The sequence below is a fragment of the Nicotiana sylvestris genome, chromosome 4 (assembly GCF_000393655.2).
Source record: "Nicotiana sylvestris chromosome 4, ASM39365v2, whole genome shotgun sequence".
NCBI lineage: Eukaryota > Viridiplantae > Streptophyta > Magnoliopsida > Solanales > Solanaceae > Nicotiana > Nicotiana sylvestris.
Window position 1 is genome coordinate 71732295 of NC_091060.1, and position 26905 is coordinate 71759199.

Below are 26905 nucleotides of genomic sequence, written 5' to 3' on the forward strand. Positions count from 1 at the left end.
GGCCTCTTGAATCACCCAATTTGGCCTTAAAAATCTTCATTTTAGCATCCAAAACTTATTCGAAACCTCTTGGACACAAACGATATATGCATTTCCATTATAAAACATGCTACGAACTTTCTCGCGTACTCAAAACACCAAAAAGAGGTAATCTTGATCCGATATTGACCAATGTCAAACTTCAAATACTTAACATAACTAGTTTCTCAACCAATGATCCAAAACACATTCGAGCCCCTCGGGGTCCCATTCAATCTTACCACCAAGTACAAATACATCATCCAAACTTATCCAAAGCCTCAAAACAACCACGAGAACATCACAACAAAGAATCGAGGCTCAAACCGATTAAAATTTCTCTTAAGTTGTTAAATCTTCATTCTTTCAAAGAGTGTTCCAATCACACTTAAACACTTCGGATTAATTTCAAACTTTGCACACAAGTTCAATTCAGCTATAAAGACCTTTCAAAAGTCTCGGAACACTAATTGGAGTCCAATAACATCAAAGTCAACTCTTGGTCAAACTTATGAACTCTATAAGTTCTTCAAATTGTCAAAGTTCGACAAATAGTGTCGAATTCTTCTAGGAACCTCCGAAACTAAATCCGAACATACGTACAACTCCAAAATCATCATAAGAATCTACTATAACAATCAAACCCCGATTCTGAGTCCATTTACCAAAAAGTCAAACCTTGGTCAACTCTTCCAACATAAAGCTTCTAAAGCGAGAATTATTCTTCCAAATCAACCCCGAACCGCTCAAAAATGAAAATAAACCATACATGTAAGTCATAATACATCATATAAAGCTACTCAATATCCCAAACCATCATTTGAAATGTTAAAGCTCAAAATAATTGGTCAGGTAGTTACAATCTAGAATCATGATCATTACTAGAAGCTCTATTATTTTCACCTCAGATAGACTTACAAGTGCTTTGTAATCCGACTCCAAACATTCAAGCCCCCAAACATTCAAGTCCCAAGCAGCCATCAAATAATATCTTTTTTTTTCTTGCATTATAATTTGTTATTTTATTTTATGTTTTATCATAACAGTTTAGCTATTTTTGTAATTGCATTTGTTGCTTTTAGCCTTCAACTTCATTGGATTATTTTATCCTAAAAATCAAAATTTGGGTTAAACAAACTTCTCATCACTTTTTCGCCGTCTTCCCCAACTTCCAAAGGCCACCGGACAGTGATGGCCCACCTAAGGACAAAATTTAAAACCAATGGATCAGAAGCTAATTCATCATGAAAAAGTGATGGATTTACTAGTATTTCATATTCCTATGACGACCCAAAATACTATCAAAGGTGTGATGACACCTAACTCTAATTGCTAGGTAAGCTAACAATAATAATCAACTCAAACCAAACACATAAATATATAATGAGTTGTCATAACATAAATACAGCATAATAAATCTCAGAATAATAACCCAAGCGAAAAATACTACAACCAACTCCCAAAATCTGGTAGTACAAGACATGGGAAACAAATTAGAATAAAATCGAGTGTCAAATATATATTAATACTGTCTAAATCAAATAAATATAAAATGGATAAAAAGAGGAATCCATGTCACGACCCGGATTTCCCACCGGCGGGATCATGATGAAGACTACTAGTGAAAGCTAGGCAAGCCAACTACTACGATTTTTAACACATTATCAACTAACCCAAATAGAAATAACTAATAAATAAAGTTAAGCAGATATAAAATGCGGAAGTAACGTAACGGTTCAAATTCCAATACATGTCTACCCCAATGATCTGGTGTCACAATTTCACGAACATCTACGAATTTCTACAAATACTGGTTTAGAAAGAAAATACAACTATTCTAGAAATGAAAAGAGACAATATAACTAGAACATAAAGAAGGGGACTCTGGAGTCTACGAATGCCACCAGATCTACGTCGAGTCTTCTGTGGACTAAAGGAAACAACCCACGATCTACTCACGAGGTCCAATACCAAAATCTGCACAGAAAGTGCAGAGTACAGTATCAGTACAACCGACCCCATGTATTGGTAAGTGTCGAGCCTAACCTCGGCGAAGTAGTAACGAGGCTAGGATACAACAACCATATAAACTTGTGCAATTAAATCATATACGAGAGCAATAATAACAAGAATTTAACAAATAGAGATGGGAAGAAGGGAAACATGCTGAAGGGGGATAACAGGTTATGACAATAATAAAGTAAAGCAACAAGGTAAATATCAACTTGAATCAAAGGAAATGATAACACAGTAACAAGTGCACGGAATCACCCTTCGTGCTTTTACTCTCTTCCTCACCATAGAAATCAACAGAAACGGTACGACATCACCCTTCGTTCTTTTACTCTCTCATAATCATGGCACGACATCACCCTTCATGCTTTTACACTCACAGAATATTGCACGGCATCACCCTTCATGCATTAACACTCACAATATCAGCACGGCATCACCCTTTGTGCTTTACACTCTTCCTCACCCAAATAATAGAAATAATAACATCCCGTCAAGGGAATAAACAATGGAAATAATACCGTCGCGGCAAGGGAGTCAACAATAGAAACAATATTATCCTGGCAAGGGAGTCAACAATAGAAACAATATCATCCCGGAAAGGGAGTCAACAATAGAAACAATATCATCCCGGCAAGGGAATCACCTATAACCAATCTAGTTTCAACAATTACTTCGCAAAATAAACCTCAACTTGAGCCAATACTCGACAATGGTCAATTACAAAGAATTTGTCATAAGTCTTGTTCCACAGTGGTAATCATCAATTTAAGCATGAAAACCATATAATAAAAGTCACCACAATCCTAGTATAAGACTCACGGGCATGCTTGATACCCAAGTATAGATGCTCGTCACCTCACCTATACGTCGTACTCGACACTAGCACATAGAAAATAAGGCACAACACCTCTTCCCTCAAGCTAAGGTTAGACCAAACACTTACCTCAGATTCCACAGCGAAATGCAAGCCTCAAATACCTCTTTCCCTTTAGATTCCACTTCAAATTCACTTGTATCTAGCAATAATTAACTTAACAACATCAATAAATGCTAAAGAATTCAACTCCAATGCTAAATTATAGGTTTTCTATCATTTTCTCTAAAAAGTCAAAAAGCGACCCAGACCCGCTTGGTCAAAACTCGAGGTTCGGACCATAACTCGATTACCCATTCACCCACGAGTCCGAATATGCAATTAGTTTCGAAATCCGACCCCAAATTGAGGTCTAAATTCCAATTTTACAAAAAGCCCTAATTCTACCCAAATCCTAAATTTCTACCATGAAAACTCTAGATTTTTTGATAAAAATTGATGAAATGCAATGGGTAATTGAAAGAAAGAGGTTTAGAATCATATTCCAACACTTTGGGGAAGAACTTGTCTCTTGAAAATCACCTCTATGCCTTCTAATTTTTGAAAATATGAAATTATAGCCTTCTTCCCGTTATGTTTCTGTTTTAAGTGATGTGCGACAGTGTTCATCGCATTCACGTGAGCACTGACGCGTTTGTAAAGAGCATCATTCCTCAGGCTTACGCGATTGCGAGATCTTCCACGCATTCACGAAGGGTATTCCCCCTTGACTTCGCGTTCGCGGACCACTGTACGCGTTTGCATTGAAGAAATGATTGATTCCAAGCCCACCTCCATTTTACTGTATGTGTTCGCGTGACACCGGTCGCGTTCGTGTGTAGCAGACCCCCAATGCTCCGCATTCGCGACCGTGGCTACGCATTCGCGATGAACAGACCCAGCCCCAATCCTGAGTACACTTTATGATCGCGAGAGTGGCTTCGCGACCGCGAAGCACAAAATGCCTGGATGCCAGAAGCAACAACTTATACCAGATTTTCTAAGTGTAAATCACCCTGTAGCTTATCCGAAACTCACCTAAGCCCTTGGGGATCCAAACCAAACATGCACATAAACCTAAAAATATCATACGGACTTTCTCGTGCGATCAAATCACCCAAATAACATCTTAAACAATGGATTTAGCATCAAAATCAATGAAAATCTCAAGAACTCTTAAAGTTACCATTTTCACAACTGAGGGTTCAAATCACGTCATATGAATTCCGTTTCTTGCCAAATTTTACAGACACAACTTAAATACCATATTAAAACTGTACCAAGCTCCGAAACCAAAATACGGGCCCGATACCATCAAATTCAAGCATTATTCAATTTCCAAACTTCTTATATTTTTTAGATAAACAATTTTCTTCAAAAATTCATTTATCGGGCTAGGGACCTCGGAATTCAATTCCGGGCATATACCCAAGTCCCACATTTTTCTATGGACCCTCCGGGACTGTCAAATCATGGGTCCAGATCCGTTTACCCAAAATATTGACCAAAGTCAACTTAAATTTAAATATAAAGGCAAAATTGACATTTTTCTCAAATTTTCCACATAAGGGCTTTCCGGAAGCGCCCCGAACTGCGCAGACGAATCGAGGAGAAAGAAAATGAGGTCTTGAAGACCTCGAAACCCCGGATTGGTTTCTAAAACATGAGATGACCTTTTGGGTCATCACATTCTCCACCTCTAAAGCAACCGGTCATCCTCGAACGAACATAGAAAAGTACCTGAGTCGGGGAAAAGAGGGGGCTATCGACTCCGCATATCGGACTCGGACTCCAAGGTCGCTACCTTAATAGGCTGACCTCTCCACCGCACACGAACTGAAGGGAAATTCTTCGACCTCAACTGACAAACCTACTGGTCTAGAATAGCTACCGGCTCCTCCTTATAGGTCAAGTCCTTGTCCAACTGGATAGTGCTGAAGTCTAACACGTGGGATGGATCGCCGTGATACTTCCGAAGTATGGACACATGAAACACTGAATGCACAACTGATAAACTTGGTGGCAACGCAAGTCTGTAAGCCACCTCTCCCACTCTATCAAGGATCTCAAAAGGCCCGATGAACCTAGAGCTTAGCTTGCCCTTCTTCCCAAATCTCATCATGCCCTTCATGGGCAATACCCGAAGAGACACTCACTCTCCGACCATGAATGCCACATCATGAAACTTACGGTCCGCATAACTCTTCTGCCTGGACTGAGCTGCACAAAGCCTATGCTGAATGATCTTAACCTTCTCCAAGCATCCTGAACTAAATTTGTACCCAACAACCGAGCCTCTCCCAGCTCAAATCACCCAACCGATGACTGACACTGTCTACCATATAATGCCTCATAGGGAGCCATCTGGATGATCGACTGGTAACTGTTGTTGTAGGCAAACTCTTCTAATGGCAAGAACTGATCCCAAGAACCTTCAAAGTCAATAACACATGCTCGGAGCATATCCTCCAAAATCTGAATAGTACCCTCGGAATGTCTATCCCTTTAAGGATGAAATGCTGTGCTCAACTCGACTCGTGTACCCAACTCACGCTATACTACCCTCCTAAAATGCGAGGTAAACTACATACCTCGATCAGAAATGATAGACACGGGCACACCATGAAGATGAACGCTCTCACGGATATAAATCTCTGCCAACCGCTCAGAAGAATATGAAACTGCCACAGGAATGAAATGCGCCGACTTGGTCAGCCTATCCACAATAACCCATACTGCATCGAACTTCCTCTGAGTCCGTGGGAGTCCAACAACAAAATTCATAGTGATATGCTCCCACTTCCACTCAGGAATCACAGTCTTCTAAAGCAAACCACCAGGTTTCTGATGCTCGTACTTTACCTGCTGACAATTCAAACACCGGGCTACATACGCAACAATATCCTTCTTTTTCTTCCTCCACCAATAATGCTGCCGCAAGTCTTGATACATCTTAGCGGTGCCCAGATGAATAGAGTACCATGAACTATGGGCCTCCTCTAGAATCAACTCATGAAGTCCATCCACATTAGGCACACAAATACAACCCTGCATCCTCAAAACTCCATCATCTCCTACTGTAACTTGTTTGGCACCTCTGTGCCGCACCATGTCTCTAAGGACAAGCAAATGAGGATCATCATACAGCCAATCTCTGATGCTCTTAAGTAATGAAGAACGAGCGACTATGCAAGCTAGAACATGGCTGGGCTACGAAACATCTAACTTCACGAACTGATTGGATAAAGCCTGAACATCCAAAGCAAGCGGCTTCTCACCGACTAGAATATACGCAAGGCTGCCCATACTGGCTGCCTTACTACTCAAGGCATCAGCCACTACATTGGCCTTCCCAGGATGATACAAGATAGTGATTTCATAGTCTTTCAATAGCTCCAACCACCTCCTCTGCCTCAAATTTAGCTCCTTTTGCTTGAACAAATACTGCAAACTCTTGTGATCTGTGAATACCTCACACGACACGCCATATAAATAATGCTTCCAAATCTTCAGCATGTGAACAATGGCTGCTAGCTCCAAATCATGAACTGGATAATTTTTCTCGTGAATCTTCAACTGTCGCGAAGTATATGCAATAACCTTGCCATTCTGCATCAACACCGCACCAAGTCTGATACGAGATGCATCACAATATACTGTATATAGCCCTAAACCTATGGGCAAAACTAACACTGATGCCATAGTCAAAGATGTCTTTAGCTTCTGAAAGCTCGCCTCACAATTGTCCGACCACCTGAACTTATGGGTAAACCTAGTCCTTGGGGCTGCTATTGATGAGAACCCCTCCACAAACCGACGGTAATAACCTGCCAAACCCAAGAAAATCTGATCTCTATAGTTGATGTGGGTCTAGGCCAGTCCTTGACTACTGCAATCTTCTTACGATCCACTTGAATACCCTCTGCTGATACAACATGACCCAAGAATGCAACTGAACTCAACCAAAACTCACATTTCAAAAACTTGGCATATAACTGATTGTCTCTCAAAGTCTAGAGAACGACTCAAAAATGCTGCTCATGGTCCCCTCGGCTGCGGGAGTAGATCAAGATATCATCAATGAAAACAATCACAAAGGAATCCAGATAAGGATTGAATACTCGGTTCATCAAATCCATAAATGATGCTGAGGCATTTGTCAACCCAAACGATATTACTAGGAATTCATAATACTCGTACAGAGTGCAGAAAGCTGTCATAGGGACATCGGATGTCCTAATCCTCAACTGATGGTAGCCAGATCTCAACTCAATCCTCAAAAATACTTTGGCACCCTGAAGTTGATCAAATAAATCATCAATCCTCGGCAATGGATACTTGTTCTTGATGGTGACTTTGTTCAATTGCCAATAATCTATACACATCCTCATCGATCCATCTTTTTTTTAACACACAACATCAGCGCACCCCAAGGCGAGACACTAGGTCTAATGAAGTCCTTATCAAGCAAATCCTGCAACTGCTCCTTCAATTCCTTCAACTCTAGCGGGGCCATATGATATGATAGAATAGAAATGGGCTGAGTTCCCGGAGCCAAATCAATGCAAAAGTCAATGTCCTTATCGGGTGGCATCCCCGGTAGGTCTGCAAGAAACACCTATGGAAACTCCAGAACAACTAACACTAAATCCATAGAAGGAACCTCGGCACTAGAATCACGAACATAAGCCAAATAAGCCAAACACTCCTTCCCGACCATATGCTAAGCCTTTATATAAGAAATAATCCTGCTGGTAGAATAACTAGGAGTCCCTCTCCACTCCAATCGAGGCAACCCTGGCAAGGCTAAGGTCACGATCTTAGCGTAACAGTCCAATATGGCATGATAAGGTGACAACGAATCCATCCCCAAAATGACATCAAAATCGACCATATCAAGAAGTAAGAGATCTACATGGGTCTAAGAAGTAAGAGACCCCCAATAATAACCATACACGAGTGATAGATACGATCTATGATAATAGAATCACCTACCAGTGTAGACACATATACAGGAGGCACTCAAAGAATCACGAGGCATAACCAAATGCGTAGCAAAATAAGATGACACGGAGGAGTATGTAGACCTTGGATCAAATAGAACTGACGCATCTCTACTGCAAACTGAAACCGTACCTGTGATAATAGAATCGGATGCCTCAGCCTCAGGCTTGACTGGGAAAGCATAACATCGGGGCTGGGCCCACCACTCTGAACTACGCCCCTAGGACGACCTCCTGTTGGCTGGCCTCCACCTCTAGCTGCCTGACCTCCACTTCTAACGGCCTGACCTCCACTTCTAACAGCTTTACCTCTACCTCTAACACCTCGACCCCTACCTCTAGCTAGCTGAGCAGGCAGGGGAACACCCGGTGCTGGAACCATAGAACGAGAACGTTGATGCTGAGAACTGCTCGATGCTCGAGGGCAAAATCTAACAATGTGCCTCGGATCACCATATGTATAACAAGACCTTGGCAGCTGACCCTGAAACTGAACCTGACGGCCTGAGTAACCACCATGATAACTCTGGAGCGGAGGTGCACTGATAGGAGCTGAGGGTGTACTATAGGGTAGCTAATCAGAATATTGCATATGAGAACCACGACCACCTAGAGCACCGTGAGAAGCCTGAAGTGCTAAATGAAATAGCCTGGGAGAATGGCCTCTACAAAAAGAATCCCTACCTCCAGATGAGGCACCACTAATCCTGCCAGAATGATAAGGCCTCTTATTAGACCCCTGACCACTCCCCTGTAATAGAACCATCTCAACTCGCCTGGCTATATTGGCCGCATCCTGGAAAGAAATCTCACTCCCTGTCTCCTTAGCCATCTACAATCTGATAGGCTGAGCTATTCCCTCAATAAAATGCCTCACCTCTCTCTCTCGGTGGGAAGTACTACAAGAGCATGACAGGCCAAGGCAATAAATCTGGTCTCGTACTGAGTGACGGTCGTAGAACCCTGCTAGAGATGCTCAAATTGCCTCCGATAGTCCTCCCTCTGAGTGATAGGAAGAAACTTCTCCAGAAATAACTAAGAGAATTGGTCGTCAAAGCAGGCGACCCAACTAGTCTAGCCAAACAATAGTCCCTCCACTAAGTCTTGGGGGAACCTGACTGACGAAAAGCAGCAAAGTCGACCTCATTGGTCTCCACTATCCCCATGTTCTGTAGAACCTCATGACAACTGTCCAAATAATCCTGGGGATCCTCTGAATATGTACCACCATAGGTAGTAGTGAAAATCTTGGTGAACCTGTCCAACCTCCACAAAGCATCAACAGACATAGATGCTCCATCATTGGTCTGAGCTACAATACCCAGATGAACTACCCCAACTGGCTGAGCTGCTGGAGTATGGAACTGAGGAGCCATCTGCTCTGGAGTGCGAGTAGCGAGAGTCTCTGCTCCTCCTCCAGCCTGAGAAATGGCTGGTGCCACAGGAAGTAAGCCTGCCTGGGTGACACTCTCCATAAGGCCCACAAGACGGACTAGAGCATCCTAGAGTACCGGGGTAGCGATGAACCCCTCTGGAACCTGAGTTAGCCGTGCTGGAACGGTCTGGGCTAGAGCCTCCTCCTCAAACTCTACTGAGGCTAGGGTGTTCAAAACCAATCCGAAACCGAACCGAAACCGAAACCGAAGCTTAATGGCTTATTGGTATCGGGTTAACGATTTAACGGACGGGGAATGGATTGAAATTTTTTTATTAACGGCTTATTAGTTTGGGGGTGGATTATTCAATTTTCTTAACGATTAATCCGTTAACCCGTTAAGAATACATATAAAATTTATATTTATCCATATATATACTAAATATCAAAACCCTTCCACTTCCAGAGATTGCACTATTGAAGATCCATTCGGAGATTGCAATGTTGAAGAACTTGAAGAATTACAACATCATAGTACTATATCATGTCTAGAAAGACAATGAACATAACATCCTCAATTTCATAACTGACGAATGTGCCTCTGGTAATTTGAGGGTTTATAGGAAGAAGCATCGTCATGTTTCGATTAAGGCATTGAAGAAGTGGTCTAGGAAAATACTTCAAGGCTTTGATTATCTACACACTCATGACCCTTGTGTTATTCATAGAGATCTCAATTGCAGTAACATCTTTATCAATGGCAATGTTGGAAAGGTAATGAATCAACTCATTCAGTTTATCTTCAATTAGTGTAGCCTACAATGTACAATGTGTTATGTTTTTTTCACTCTCCAACACATGACACATTACATCATTCTTATGTAGGCATTAACAGATATGTATGTCTAGACTCAATGTGCAATTTCGATTTCCGAATTTGTATGCTAGGCTGTTAGCAAACAATTAATGAACAAAATATAAATTGAATTAGGCCGATAAACCACCCGATAACCGCCCGATAAGAGCTACACCGATACCAATCCGCCCTCTATCTTATAGGGTGGCTAGCGGATTAATACATTTAAAAGACGATAACCGATAAGCCAAACCATTAAGAGTAAATAGCCTCCCAATCCTCCCGATAAGCAGCCCTACCTGAGGCTCCGCCACTGGTGCTGTTGCTATAGGATGAGCCCTGCCTCGGCCTCTAGCACGACCTCGGCCTCATCTTCTGCCCCTCGTAGGAGCTGCCACTGGGGGCTCAAGCTGCTGATCAGCGGATGAAGAAGCGCTTGTTCTCGCCATCTACGAAAGAACATAGTAGAAGTTCAATTAACATTGAGAAGTCAAATCGCACAACAGGGAAGAATAGATGTGAAGTTATTCCTGAACTCTGTAGCCTCTGGAGGATAAGCACAGACGTCTCTGTACCGATCCCTCAGACTCTACCTAGCTTGTCCGTGAATTGTGAGACCTAGGCAACCTAGTGCTCTGATACAAACTTGTCACGACTCGGATTTCCCACCTTCGGGATCGTGATGGTACCTACTAGTGAAAGCTAGGCAAGCTAACTACTACGATTTTTAACATATTATCAACTAACCCAAATAAAAATAACTAATAAATAAAGTTAAACAGATATAAAATGCGGAAGTAACGTAACTGTTCAAATACTCCAATACATCTCTACCCTAATGATCTGGTGTCACAATTTCACGAATATCTATGAATTTCTACGAATACTAGTTTAGAAAGAAAATACAAATGTTCTCGAAATGAAAAGAGACAGTATAACTAGAACATAAAGAAGGGGACTCCAGAATCTGCGAACGTCGACAGATCTACCTCGGGTCTCATGTGGACTGAAGGCAGCAACCCACGATCTACTATAACCAATCTAATTTCAACAGTAACTTCACAAAATAAACCTCAACTTGAGCCAATACTCGACAAATGTCAATTACCAAGAATTTGTCATAATTCTTGTTCCATCGTGGTAATCATCAATGTAAGCATAAACAACACATTATAAAAGTCACTATAATCCTAGTATAAGACTCACGGGCATGCTTGATACCAACGTATAGATACTCGTCACCACACCTATAAGCCGTACTCGACACTAGCACATAGAAAATAAGACACAACACGTATTCCTTCAAGCTAAGGTTAGACCAAACACTTACCTCGGATTCAACGGCAAAATGCAAGCCTCAAATATCACTTTCCCTTTAGATTCAACTTCCAATTCACTTGTATCTCTCCATAATTAACTTAACAATATCAATAAATGCTAAAGAATGCAACTCCAATGTTAAATTATAGGTTTTCTATCATTTTTCCCAAAAAGTTAAAAAGCGACCCCAGGCCCGCTTGGTAAAAACTCGAGGTTCAGACCAAAACTCGATTACGCATTCACCCACAAGCCCGAATATGCAATTAGTTTCGAAATCCGACCCCAAATCGAGGTCTAAATTCCAATTATACAAAAAGCCCTAATTCTACCCAAATTCCCAATTCTACCATGAAAACCCTAGATTTTTGGATAAACATTGATGAAATGCAATGGGTAATTGAAAGAAAGTGGTTTAGAATCATATACCAACACTTTGGGGAAGAACTTGTCTCTTGAAAATCTCCTCTACTCCTTCTAGTTTTTAAAAATATGAAATTATGGCTTCTTCCTGTTCTATTTCTGTTTTAAGTGCTGGGCAACAATGTTCATCTTGTTCGCGTGAGCACTGTCGCGTTCGCGAAGAGCAGCCTTCCTCAGGCTTACACGATTGCGAGATCTTCCACGCATTCGCTAAGGGTATGCCCCCCGACCTTCTTGTTCGCGGACCACTGTATGCGTTCATGTAGAAGAAATGATCGATTCCCAGCCCACCTCTATTTTACTATACGTGTTCGCGTGACACCGGTCACGTTCGCGTAGTGCAGCCCCCAGCGCTCCGTGTTCATGACCGTGGCTATGCGTTTGCGATGAACAAACCCAACCCCAGCTCTGAGTACACTTCGCGATCACGCGAGTGGCTTCGCGACCACGAAGCACAAAATGCCTGGATACTAGAAGCAACAACTTATACAAGATTTTCTAAGTGTAAATCACCCCGTAGCCTATCCGAAACTCACCCGAGCCCTCAGGGCTCTTAACTAAACATGTACACAAACCTAAAAACATCATACGGACTTGCTCGTGCGATCAAATCGACCAAATAACATCTTAAACAACGAATTTAGCCTCAAAATCAATGAAAATCTCAAGAACTCTTAAAGTTACCATTTTCACAACTGAGGGTCCGAATCACGTCATATGAATTCCGTTTCTTACCAAATTTTATAGACACAACTTAAATACCGTATTAAACCTGTACTGGGCTCCGGAACCAAAATACGAGCCCGATACCATCAAATTCAAACATTGTTCAATTTCCAAACTTCTTATATTTTCAGTTAAACAATTTTCTTCAAAAATTCATTTCTTGGGCTAGGGACCTCGTAATTCAATTTCGGGCATACTCCCAAGTCCTATATTTTTCTACGGACCCTCCGAGACCCTCAAATCACAGGTCTAGATCCGTTTACCCAAAATGTTGACCAAAGTCAACTTAAATTTAATTTAAAGGTAAAGCTGACATTTTTCTCAAATTTTTCACAAAAGGGCTTTTCGGAAGAGCGCCCCGACTGCGCACACAAATCGAGGAGAAAGAAAATGAGGTCTTGAAGGCTTCGGAACCCCGAATTGGGTTTTAAAACACGAGATGACGTTTTGGGTCATCACAATCCTTAAGCTAGTAAGCGAGAACGACATATCACCATGAAGTCTCCAAACAACCACTAAATGCCCTCATGAAAGCCGCTAGTTCCCGTACCAAGGTCTACACAAAAGTGTGCGGAAGTGTAGATAAATACAAAAATAATGTGTAATCAGTAAGTATCATGTCTAATAGTCACGGTCCAAAATTCAACCAAGTCGTAATGGCACATATCCCAACCCGCTAGGTAAGCTAAACAGTTTAAGTTACGACTATAATTAGAAATTCATCAATGTTAATAATAAAAATAGCAAGGAATTCAATAAAACTATCCCAAGGACTGGTAGTACAAGTCACGAGCCACTATGATTTAGTTTTACAAAGTTGATAAGACGAAAAATATAACATCTGTTTAAAGTTCAATAAAACAAAAATGAAGTCCTAAACTACCATGAATATAGTAAAAGACCCCCAAAATTCTCTTTCAAATTCCATACTCTAGGTGTAATAATTCATGGGGAAACAAGATATAATATCAAAATCAAGTAGAAATCACTTACTCTCTTACCTTGTATAAATCCTCTTAATAGATTGCCCCTCTCCAAGTCTAAAGTTCAATATATGAGAAAACGGGTCTCAGTCTCGAAATCCCTTGTTGATAATTAGATGCAGAAGTCGCAAATGTGACTTGGGTTTCGCAATTGCGAGCCTTGCAAATGTGATAAAAGGCTCACAGATGCGAACTGGATCCCTTAACTTTTTCCGTTGCAATTGTGACTAGGAAACTCGTAAATGCGACCAAGTGTCGCAAATACAGACACTTCTTTGCAATTGTGGATGTCGCAATCGAGACACCAGCTTTTGCAAACCGAAGATGGCCTTCTCAGGCATCCTTTATAGAAGTGATCAGGACTCTGCAAATGCATACCTACGCAATTATGAGTGGACCATCCCAATTGTGAGGTCTGCAGCACCAACAATTTGAACCTTCCCAAAACCAATTCGAAACTCACCTGAGACATAATTATATAAACCTCATACAAACACGCTAGCAAGCTCAAAATATCAAAATAACATCCATAGCAATGAATGAAACACCAAAACATATTATTCAAGCCTTAAAGTTCAAGAACTTTAATATTCACAACCAACTGTCTGATTCCTACCAAACCAACTCGAAATGAGACCAAACTTTGGATACAAATTCCAAATGATAAAATGGACATATTCTATGTCCCCAAAAAATGTCCGAACCAGATAGCCTCAAAGTTAACTCATGGTCAAACCTATGAACTTTCTAAACCTTTAAATTTCCAACTTTCGGCAAAAAGAGCCAAAACATCTTAGGAACCTCCAAATACATACATATGCCTAAGTCAAAAATCACTATACAAACATATTGGAACTATTAAAACATGAATCCGAGGTAGTTTATAAAAAAGTCAACCCTAGGTCAACTTACAACTTAAGCTCCAAACACTGGAACTAAGTGTTTATAGAAGATACTCTGTCAAAATTTTTATAAAATCTATAAGTGCTACTTTTTCCTCTAAGAAGCCTATACATTCAAGGATGTATGTTCCTAAGGAGAGAAGGATGTTACACCCTATGCTTTCATGTTAGAATCCAATGTAAGTGAACAAATATGAGCCGTAGAATTTAATGACCTTTACAAAGATAATGATGGGTTAAAATAAGTATTAAAAAAGTATCGTGAGGGTTGAAGATTAAACGAATCAAAGATGTTATAACACATATTTCGCGTTGAAGCTAGGAGTACTTAATATTTTAAGAAGGTCGTGTTTTAATGTGATTGAAACATATGGTATTCGTAAGTTATGTTTAAAACAAGTCTTAAAACAAAAATCGACAAACGTTATCACAGGTTATGTTCATAAACTGAAATATGGGTTTAATGTCACTGAGTTTTTCTCTCACTACACTTGAAGTTACGGGGTGATCCACCCATCAAAATGAATATCCACGAGTCTAGTTTTCAATTCATTTATTCATTCATCAATACAATTTTGGAGTAGGGAGCTATTACCATTTTTACGAGTTAGGCAACCCCTATGGGACCTACTTAGGCGGTGGCCGACCTTTGAACGTTTTAAAGTGGTTGGAAGATTCATTTATGGCCAGTTTTCGATAAAACTTAACCCTCTCACTCTGCTAATACCTATCAATAGATCCCTAAGGGTTCAAGGTGAAAATCAAGTGTTCATATCCAAATCCAACATCAAATGTTAGCTAAGGTGAAGAATAATACCTCTATTGTGTTGTGGTATGATTAATGGCTGTTGTGAGTTAAGTAAAGCTTGGATTCCAGGTTGTTTTTACTAGTTTAGGTAATTATAATATCCTCTTTCTTGTGCTTAGGATTATTTATATGTTGGTTAAGTTGTTCGGATTAAAAACTACAAGATAATATTTGAAATTGTGTAAGATATTGTTGTCTCATGTTCGACTATTTTGGAGTGGTATATATGGCTTCTTGTGGCTAGAAATTCTGAAAAATAACTTGGTTATGATGTTGTTTTTATTATTACGCTTTTATATATATTGGTTGTTTGGATGGGGTTATAAGCTAGAAGAAGAAATGGCCACATAATGTTTGAAAGTTGTTCATGTTGTAGTTACCTCTTGTTGGGTTGTTTAGTTTTGTTATGAAGATGAATATAAGGTTGAAAAATCTTAAATTCAGCTTATTGTTATGATGGATATGTTATTGTATTGAAGTAAAGGCTTAAGAAGGGTAAATGGGTTTAAGTTGGTGTAACGACCCGGCCGGTCGTTTCATGAATTACCGCTCCATTTCTCCCATTTCAGCTTCCTTATGTCTTGTTCAGCTGTATTATATGGTATTCGGATGGTTGGTTCGGGTTTGAAGTAGTTTTGTAGAGAAACGAGACACTTAGTCTCTTTTGAGTAAGCTTAACTTGGAAAAGCCAATCGGATGTTGACTTATGTGAAAAAGGTCTCAGATATGAATTCCGATGGTTCGGATAGCTTCGTTAGGTGATTTGGGACTTAGGAATATGATCGGAATGTATTTTGGAGGTCTGTGGTAGATTTAGGCTTGAATTGGCGAAATTAAAAATTTTGCATTTTCCGGTCGACAGCGGAAATTTTGATATCGGGTCGGAATGAAATTCCGGAAATTTGGGTAGGTCCTTTGTGTCATTTGTGACATGTGTAAAAACTTTCAAGTCATTCGGGTGAGGTTTGATAGACTTGCAGAATTTGGAAGTTCTAGAATCCTTAGGCTTGAATCCGAGGGTGATTTGATGTTGTTTTGAGTGTTCCGAAGGTTGGAACAAGTTTGAATGATGTTATGGGATGTATTGGCATGTTTGGTTGAGGTCCCGAGGGCCTCAGATGTGTTTTGATGCTCAACGGGTCATTTTTGGACTTGAGGAGCTAGCAGATTTTATTGGTTTTCTGTTGTAGTGATTTTGTTCATCGCGTTTGCGGAGGGTGTCTCGCATTCGCGAAGAGTGTATTCTGTGGTGGTGGATTTTGTTCTATGCATTCGCGAAGGAGAGGACACGAATCTGAAGGTTAAGGCAGCATGTGCATCGTGGACGCGTGAGTGGGGTCGCATTCGCGAAGAGGAGTGAGGTAGTTGGGGACCCCAGGTCTTTGGTTTACGCGTTCGCGAGGAGAGGTCGACGTTCGCGAAGAAGTGAGATGGTTAAGCATCGCGTTCATGAAGAAGTTGCTGCATTCACGAAGGGTTAAGCGGAGGTAGTCTGAGTTTGGTCTACGCGAACACGAGAGGACGGTCGCGTTCGCGATGAAGAGAGCACCGGGGCAGAATGTATAAAAACCCATATTCGCGATTTTTAGCCCATTTCTCACCATTTTTGAATGGCTTTGATGCTTTTTGAGAGTGATTGAAGGGGAAATCAAAGCGAAACACTTGAAGGTAAGGTTTTTGAACTCAATACTCGATTCTAGGGTGATTTCTAACTATTTAGGCATGAAATTAGTGGGATTTAAAGCCTAAAATTGGGGAATTAGGGCTTGAAATTGTAGAGTATAAATTGGGAATTTGAAGGGCCATTGAGGTCCAATTTTGATGTTCTTGGTATGTATGGACTCATGGGAGGATAAGTATTCTATTGATGTATTTTATCGGATTACAAGACGTCGTCTCAAGGTCGGGTTTTGCCAATTTCGGGATTTTTGAGTTAATTTGATCATTTTCGCTTGGGCTTTGTTCCTTTAGCGCATATTAATGCTATGATACTGATTTTGGTTAGATTTGGAGGATAAGGATTCTAGAGTTTGGACAGAATTGAGGTAAGTAATGATTGTAAATGTTGTCCTGAGGGTATGAAACCCCGAATTTCACATCGTTGTGGTACTTTGAGGTGACGCACACGCTAGATGATAAGTGTGGGGTCGTGCACCATTGGGAATTGTGACTGAGTCCGTCCCATACGACTGCTAAGTCGCGTATTTGATTGAAAATTGTTTGATATCATTGTGTTTTGGAAAGTATTTCCATGTTTGGGCTGAATGCCATATCTAGGCCTCGCCCCAACTGTTTTGGACCCTTAGGAGCTTTTTACTACTATTCCTCACTGTTTTGACTTAATATTTGTACCCAGTCATACTGTATTCTACTATTTTCATAACTCAACCGTATTTACTCCGTTTTGATATTTTAAATGATATTTTGGGCTGAGCATCATATTTTACTGTTGCCCGAGTGGCTTGAGAGGTTTCTGACTGAGTGAGGCTAAGGGCCTGTGTTGTGAGGATATTTTGGGATCAGGTTGCGCGCCATATCATGTTGTACTGATTTGTGATATATGAGAGGCCGGGGCCTGATTTGTTATGCTACGAGATGGCTTGTGATAACGCTTGAGCTGTAGTAGCCCCTCCGAAGTCTGAACACCCCTAGTGAGCGCGGGTACCCAGTGTGAGTGATGTGATATTGCCCGAGGGGCTGTTGTTGTTTCATGTTGTTGCCCGAGGAGCTGATTACGAGTGATTGTGAGGTAGCCCGAGGGGCTGGTTTTGTTAGTATTTTGCCCAAAGGGCAGTTTTTGGTACACCTTTTGCCCGAGGGGTTATTTACGTTTCTATCCTTTTACTCAATGTTTTCACAACTCGTTTGAAACTATTGAAAGATATTTTAAAAAGTTTTTACTGAACTGAGTTGTTTTACGAGTTAATTGATTTACTGTACTGTTCTGGACATACACTATTTTGCTGTAGTGCTATGATGTGGAATTACCTATTTTCTTACTGCTCAGCTGCTTTTACTTATATTAATTACTGAGTTGGCGTACTCACATTACATCTTGCACATTGTGTGCAGACCAGGAGTCTCGGGACGCGATAATGAGTGTTAATCAATCTTCCAGTAGGTCTCCGGAGTTGGCTAGGTAGTTGTTTGGCATTCGCAGCCCTGCACTTCTTCTTCTTACCTTACTCAGATTGTCTTAATATTTTATTTTCGGACTATGTTAGCCTTCCTTGTTCTTAGAAGATTTTGTAGTTGCTCATGACTGGTGACACCCCGATGTCGGGCTTGTGTTATATATCCGCACTGCTTGTTTAAACTTATATTATGGGATTTTAGTTAATTAATGGATTAAAATGGCTTCTTATGATTTCCTAATTGGTTTTGGGTTTTGTCGGTTGGCTTAGTTTCGCGATAGACGCAATCACGACCAGGTCAGTTTTAGGGTCATGACAGTTGGGTTCAGTTTGAGCTTGCCGCTCATCATGTTAATTAGTAATTCACTAGTAATATTTATGTACTTGTTACTATGTAGATTGAGGTACGTTGCAGGATGTTTGAATTGGGATTGTTGAGGCAAAATTGGACAAGGTATGTTAACTTACTTTCATTCCTTCTTTTGGCATGATTCTAAATGAATGAAACATAAACGAACGATACTTATAATGGCTCTACTTTTAATAGTTTAGAAACTTATGTTTTTTGTATTTCTGATCCATTGTATTGGTCTTTGACTCTTAATGAGACGTATATTTATGATGTTAGTCCCCTAACCTATTCGAAGGTTTTACCGATCTTACGCCACTCAGAAAGGTTCATGATGTCTTTTTATGTGTCACTCATGCTTATATATATATATATGTTAGCCCCACATAGTGGCTTATATATGTATTTGTTTTTAAATGAACACATACATGTTGTCATACGCCCTTAGCGGTATTCAAAGTTACAGGTTGTCTCTTCCTTATCTCTATTTACATTACTATTTTTACTTATGATTTCTTGCTTTATATACTCGGCACTTTATTTGTATTGATATCCCTTTTTGTTTGGGGACGTTGCATTTCATGTCTGAAGGTCCCGATAGACAGGTTGACGATCCTTCTCATTAGGTTATCAGCTCAACGAAAGGTGTTGGGGAACTTCACTTGCTCCGGAGTTGCCTTTTGAGTCGGTATGCTTATGTACATATGTTTATGGGTATGGCGCGACCCTGTCCTGACCTTTTGATGTTACGTACTCTCTAGAGGCTTGTAGACTAATTTCCTGAGCATAGAAGTTTGTACGGCCTCGTCGGCTTGTATGTCCCATGTATTCACTTAAGTATGTGCTTTTGCATTATTTATCGTTGGATAGTCTCTCATGCTTCATTAAATTATCATATGATGGCCTTCAGGCCCACTGATATGCGCTAGAATGGTTATTGATTTACGTTACGTTGATGCTCGGTAAATAAGGTCGGGGTTCCATTCATGCCCCTTTGGTTTGGGTGTGATGATGCGGTTTATATGGTTTAAATTTAAACTACATAAGTAAAAATTAATTTTTTTATACTTGATGAGTACCTATTACTTAAGGTAACATAATGCATAATCCACCTTTAAAATTTCTTTTTCGATTGAGAAAGAACAAGTTCAAGTAAATTATATTTGTTCAAAAAAAAAAATTCTTTAAGAAAATAATTTTTTTTAATTTTACATCAGCCCCAATTCATAAATTTGGATGCCCAATAAACATTACAACGTGACAAATAAAGAGTAACTTAAAAAGCGAAACAAAAAAATAGAGGACTTGAGAAACTGAAAAGGCGTCTTAAGACCATCTCCAAGGCTACACCATTTCTTGCTCCAAATTCAAATTTGGTGCCAGAAATGGTATTTTTTTGTTCCAATGCAACACTAAATCTTCCACCATTATAGAGCATGAATAGTGTTGCACACAATTTTGGTGCAACACTATTCATCACTCCAAATTTAGTTTATTATTATTTTACTCAATCTTTTTATTTTTTAAACTTTTAATTTATCATATATTGTGTTTATAATTAATTTTTATATTAAGATCTTTATAATTTTAATTTTATATCCTATTTTTTGATATATTAATTTTTGTATATATTATATTTATATAAAATTATAAGATAATTTTATTATTATTATTATTATTATTATTGTATAAAAAATATTTATGTGGTACTTAAATTAAATTTGACTATGATGTAATATTTATTTAATTATCTTTTATCAATGATTTCACTTTTAGTTGATTTATCCTTTAAAATAATTTTGTAATAAATGATTATATAAGTGGTGAATGTGAATTATATATAATGAATATGGAAAAAAAAAGATAGTATTAGTTTGAAGGAAATAAAAAATGAAAAGTAAATAGAAGATAATAATATAATATAAAAGAGAGAAAAGATTTAGTGTAAAAAATAGTGTAATGGTTGGAGTAAATTTGGTGTTACACCATTTTTGTGTGAAATTTGATGTTAGGGTTGGACAAATGGGAAAGTCAAATTTTATCAGATGGGCCCACCCATGCTGAGAATAACACAATTGTCTAAGGATAATAAAGATAAATCAGAAATTTTAAAGATACCCCCAACGACCCTAAGCTTCTCTCCTTAGTGGCTTCTATATAAGTAAAGTAATAAAATAATACTAGTGAGGTTAGCCCGTGCAAGCACGGGCTCAAGTCCAATATTTATATCAGAATAATTTTATACCGCCAATCAAACATAGTATAAATTAAATCTCAAACTTAATCCTGGATATTTCACCTTATTCCATCTTATCTCGTGTACCAAACGAATCCTTAGTGTATTTACATTATTTTTTGCTTACCATTTCCATGTGTTGGCTCATAAATGAGAATTATACATCAATTTGTTTACCCTAAAATTCGAGTAACAACTAAACTTATATTATGATTTTAAGAATATGTGATTTAATTCAACACCATTTGATAAACAAGGAATTAAATAGATAAGTTAAAGAATAAAGTAGATCAAACCAATGTGTAAGCTAAATCTCGACCTCAACCTGTGACAGTCTCGAGGTATGAAGATGGGAATAACAAATGATAAAACAACTCTGATGAACAGTACGTGAAATAGCAAGAGAGTAATGTGCGTATATTTCTTATTATTGAATAATGGCCTTTACAAATGAATGTGATCCCCTTTATATAGTAGGGGAGTCCTACATAAGGCACACTTCTAATTATAGTAGAAAATCATATTTGATAATTGTTTAACCGCCAAAGACCAATCCATTCCGAAATTCACACCATGATATCCGGCCCGTTGCGGGTATCTCGCTCTTTCCGTTACTGAATCATACCTGCATCATTTCGAAGCACGTCTTCTTTTGACATCGGTAAATGTTATCGACCTCGACTTTTGAAAGGAGCTTCGATCCCGAGCTCGACGTCCTGGTCTTCCGACGTGGTACCACTTTTTCCATCAAGGGATGAAATCGGGTAGCCCCAATTTCCACTGTATACACAATTAATCACACAAAATCCAGTCAGTTAAGATGGGAAATTGAGATTTGAAATACGATAGAACAAAAGGTTTTGCCACTTCACATCATGTGATTCTTCATTCCAATTTATGATGAAGTTTCCCATTTAAACGGACGTGATAGCTAAATTTACAAGTAAACACTGATAGAATATCATTTGCTCGTTTTGTAGACATAATATTATTTTTATAACTTACTAATTAATTTTCTTCCGTAAGGTCTTTTCACTAAAGCCAAAGCCTCGACTCCTCCAAAACAATTACTGTATAAAGATGTAATGCTTTCAGAAAAAATATATACACAGTCATAACTTGCTAAATAAGTGGATAGTTGGAACATGAAACAACTATAATTAATATAAATTGAAAATAGTAATTAAGACAAAGTTTATCAGTAATTCCATAAACAAATATGGATAGCACGGCGTTACTTGTACTTTCCAAATAAACTTTGATAATCCATGAAAAAAATTTAGCAACTCGTTTTTTCATTTACTTAAACTTAATCTTCTCAACAACCAAATACAAGTGAAGATATGTTATTTTGTTTGTCATTTTACAGTCAGGAAAGTAATTTTTTTAAGTCACAATTTATGAGAAAAGATATACTCCACTAACATACTTGAGATCTAGGAAATACATCACATAATTAAATACAAGTTGAGCTATCTGGCTTGCAATACAATATAATTAATACGGTGCAGTATTTTGAAATTTATTATGAGATTCTAAACTATCAATCAATACATGAACATATCGATTTTTAAATAGGAACAACTATAGTATCAAAAGAAAACAAAATGTTTGGTCTTTGTTTACCTAAAAAATGAGTAACAATTAAATTTGTACGCGGTTTTAAAGATACGTGGTTTAATTAAATACGAATGAATTAAAGAAAAAAAATTATTAAACCAATCGCAATGTAATGACCAAACCTGATCTTAGATTCAAAAGTAGAATTCGTCCTCGATTGGACCTCGATTCAAGCTCGGTCGTAAGTGAAGAAAAGAATAAATGAATAATACCTTGAACAGTAGCTAGAAGACAAAAGTAAACTTTTTATTGCTTTTATTTGCCTGTCACAATGTATCAGAATAAATAAAACCTTCCCATTTATATAGTAGGGGAATTTCAGTCCTAGTACCAGTCTAAAAAGGTAAATGTTGTTTGATAGTTGATACTGAACAGGATTCGCGCCGTAATAACTGGTTAAGGGCGAATATTACGGCCTCCTTCTCATCATGCATAACTGTTCACTGCGTCCTCCGAGGTCCAGAAGCAATACTTGGCCAGGGTCCATCATTTTACCGTGTTCGTTCTCAGATAAATCGTTCACTCCTCCCGGATTTCAATACGAGAGGCATCTGAACCTCGATTATAATCATTTCGAGCTGTGCTTACCCTTTGTTCCTTCATCAGGGAATCGGGGAAAATTTTTCCCCCAATTTTACCCATACACAGATAGGCCCCTCATTTACCGCAGAGTAAATTTATCGAGGCGACGATAAGCGATAAATTAACCTCGATTCCTTCTTTCGTACGCTACAACTGAGTTAAGGGGTCAAGAAAACGCCTATTAGTCATGTTGTTCTGTGTTCAGACATGTGTCAGCCGCCGATTGCCCGTCCTCGAATGTGAAACCTTTTTCACTTTTTTACTTTTCGACTCCAGATCTTTTTGATTTACCTTCGAATTCTTCACTTAACTCTAACCCCTGCAAGTCTTCATACATTGTTTTCCAGGTCTTCAAATCTTCATACTCTTTCTTTAAATCTTCAAGTCAGACCTTCATATCTTCATCCTCATCTTCAAATCTTCATCCTCATCTTCAAACCTTCATCCTTACCGTCAAACCTTCATATTTTCCATAATTCGATAGCAAAATCTTTCAAATCCGTAACGTAACAACCCATCCCTCCAACTTCCAACCCGACCATGGGTGCCAAGGTAGTTGTTCCTGAGGTGGCCCAGGAGCTTACTTTGAAGAGCTTCGTTCCCGGGGGCTGTTCCATTGAAAACGACTTCAAAGTCGAGAAGGCCTCTAGTCAATATGATTGAGGCGAGGGAGCATTGAGGTACATTTGATCCGTTACTGAGGATACGCTCCCCACAATTCTGGTAGACTGCAACTGGGAGGGCAAGGAAGTGGTCGTCCCCAGGAATAATGAAGACATCACTACTGTTATGCAACACCTTCCTGATGCTCCTTGGAAGGGCAACGTAAGGCTAAGCAACCGATGTCAGTGCGGTTGCTGTCCAACAATAAGGTCCTCTCCGCACGCTAGACTAGATTGTTAGTGCCGTGCAGGAAAACCAATGTCACGAGCAATTGCGGAAGTTGAGAGAGAATAGAGTTTTGAATGATGATGATGATTTTATTGATGAATGAAAGCTGATTACAAAAGATGCGGTGTCGAGGGGGAGAGACACCAGTACAGAAAATTGATTGCTTGAAAGTGTTTGATTGATTGACCCCCCCTAATAATGCTTAAAAAAAATAAACCAAAGTTACATGACTTGCCCTAATAAAGCTGTAGAAGCACACTGAATGAAAATAATGTAAACTAGCCTATAATTACAATGAAAAGGACTTAGTATATTATAATGTAGAAACAAGTCCGATGGCAGCAACTTTATCTTGCGGGTCAGGGTCTACGCGCGCGGTGCTGTTGGCGCGCGCGACACTTGTTGTGTTTGCCTGAGTCTGGGCGCTGGTGCTTGGCATCAGGGTCTATGCGCGAGGCGCTGCTAGAATGGGCATGTAGCTGGGTGCTGTCAAGGCATCAGGATCTGCGCGCGGAGTTGTTAGTGCGCGCAGTGCTGTTGTCATTGGCCAGCCACTGGGCACTGGCGAGCGACATCGGTGGGGCGACAGAGGTGCATGCGCGCTTGTAACTTGGTGCAACCAAGACCACGGGGCTGACTATGGTGCTAGGCATTGTGAGGCTTGCTAGGCCGCCATGGGGTGTGGCCAAGGGGTCATGGGGCGTGTCTGGAAAGCAGCCCATGACATTCTCCCCCACCTGAGTTGGCACCGTCCTCGGAGCCTTATGATGATGATGATGATGATGATTGTTCTGGTGATAGTTGGGAGGTCTGCGCCCCTCTGTTCTTTGAGTTTGCTTTTGTAGCGATGCAATGATTTCATGCGGCTGACATGGAAGACTGGATGGATCTTCCACCAGGATGGAGTTTTCACCTGGTATGTGGACTTCCCAATGTGTTTTTCAATGGGCATGGGCCCGATGTATTTTTGTTGCATGCGAGGGTCATGGGTCCTCTCTGCAAACAAGTATCGCTTTGGGATGCATAACATTACTTTGTCCCCTGCATGATGTTGGGCAAAGCAAAGATTTTGTTCGGTGAATCTTTTTGCCCGCTCTTAGGCTCTGACGAGATAGCTCCGCACTATCCCCATGTTCCGCTCCCATTCGCTCGAGAAGTTGGTAGCTCGAGGAGATTTTGGCACGGTTGATGCATTCACCGTTTGCGGGAGAAGCGGTTGTTGTTCGGTAACAATTTCAAAAGGGCTTTTGTATGTATGATGGCTCTTTTGAGAATTGAAACACAGTTGAGCAACATCCAAGAGCTTTACCCAATGCTTCTGTGATCCGGTTGCAAAGTTGTAGAGATATTCCTCCAGCATGTCATCGAACCGGTCTGTCGGGCCATTCGATGGCGGATGGATGTCTGAGTTGTGACTCAATGTTGACCCAAAGCACCTGAAGAGATGGGTCCAAAAGTTGCTAGTAAAGTGTGAGGCGTGCCTACTAACAATGTCTTTGGGTAGGCCCCAATGTTTGACAATGTGCGAGAAGAAGAGTCGAGTTGTATCTTCTGCTGAGATGTTTTGCGGGGCTGCTATGAAGGTTTCATAGTTTGAAAAGTGATCTATGACAACCAAGATGGATGCAAGATTACCAACTTGGGGCAATCCCGCGATGAATCTGAGGGAAACACTTTCCCATGGTCTCTGTGGGACATGTAATGGCTGCAAGGGTCCCGTCTGTGATGAGTGATCCGACTTGTCCTTGTGGCATGGCTGACAAGTCTTCACACGCTGAGGAGCGTCACCAGTCTTTTGAGGCCGATGACATGATGACTGATTGTTGCTGCGAAGGGTAGCCGGAACCAGGGGTTCATGTCTGTTGACTACCTTCTCCAACTGCATAGCCGAGATGTTTCTAGCTACCGTCTTTATGGGAATGCATGGTATGGTGCAGGGCTTGGCCCCATTTTCTCCCAACATCAGGAGCATGTTGGCATATGGTACCAGTATGGTGTTGGTTTGCCTCATGAACTCCAAACCTACTATGATGTCGAAGTCATCTATGATTGCTATGCGCAGGTTGATGCTTCCTTTGTATGGGCCAAGTTTCACTGGGACATTTGTAGTCATTCCACCCAATGTCTGGGGTGGCGAGTTGATGGCCTTGACGCGGCCTTTGCTCTTTTGCACAACTAGACCCAGACGCTCTACCTGAGTTGAAGCCAAGTAGTCCAGGGTAGCACCCGTGTCTATCAATACGTGAATGGGCTTTCCGTTCACTTTCAATTCGACGAACATTAGGGTCCTCACTTGCTTAGGAGGCCCCTCATCCATCTTTTCCTTCCCTTTCTTGGTGATTGGGCCTGAAATTTTATTAGGAGGACATGCACTGGTCCCCGCTAAGGCATGTGGGATATAGCCAACAATTGCATTGAAGGCGCCTACCTGGTCTGATTCTGATGTGCTTGATGCATCTGATTCATCCTCGACAGTTTGATGAGCATTGATCTTGATGTTTGGTCATTCATTGTTCCAATGTGCCCCTCTGCAATAACGACATTCTGAGGGAGGTTTTCTTCCCTTATTGTTGTTGATGGATGCAGCACTGTTGCTGCTGGATAGAGAAGTCTTAGTTTTTGATGCACTCCGATCTCCCCCACTTTTGCTTGTGCCACCATTGCTAGGATGGTTCCCGTTGAATCCCCCTCGGACAGGCAGCTGGGTCCTGTCGTTCTGAGTTCCCAAGTGATAATCGTCAAGGCATTCTGCAGCTTGAATGGCCTTGGGCAGGGTGTCTATCCATTGTCTCTGTAGTTCTATACGGGCATGA

At 40.2% G+C, this 26905-nt stretch overlaps 1 protein-coding gene across 1 annotated transcript; it reads right to left on the bottom strand.

The window, feature by feature from the left end:
- Positions 1 to 10489: 10489 nt before the first annotated feature.
- LOC138889691 (uncharacterized) lies at positions 10490 to 26409 on the bottom strand. The gene is made up of 2 exons (XM_070173026.1): positions 25963 to 26409; positions 10490 to 10570 (listed from the first exon to the last, which is right to left on the bottom strand). The coding sequence occupies exons 1-2, from the start codon at positions 26407 to 26409 to the stop codon at positions 10490 to 10492; spliced, it is 528 nt and encodes a 175-aa protein (XP_070029127.1).
- Between the last annotated feature and the right edge of the window lie 496 nt (positions 26410 to 26905).

Coding starts and splice junctions, on each gene's coding strand:
- LOC138889691 (XM_070173026.1), bottom strand. CDS start 26,409: ATGGATGAGGGGCCTCCTAAGCAAGTGAGGACCCTAATGTTCGTCGAA. Junction 10,571..25,962: donor CGGCTATGCAGTTGGAGAAG/GTAGTCAACAGA, acceptor GTTCTTTCGTAG/ATGGCGAGAACAAGCGCTTC.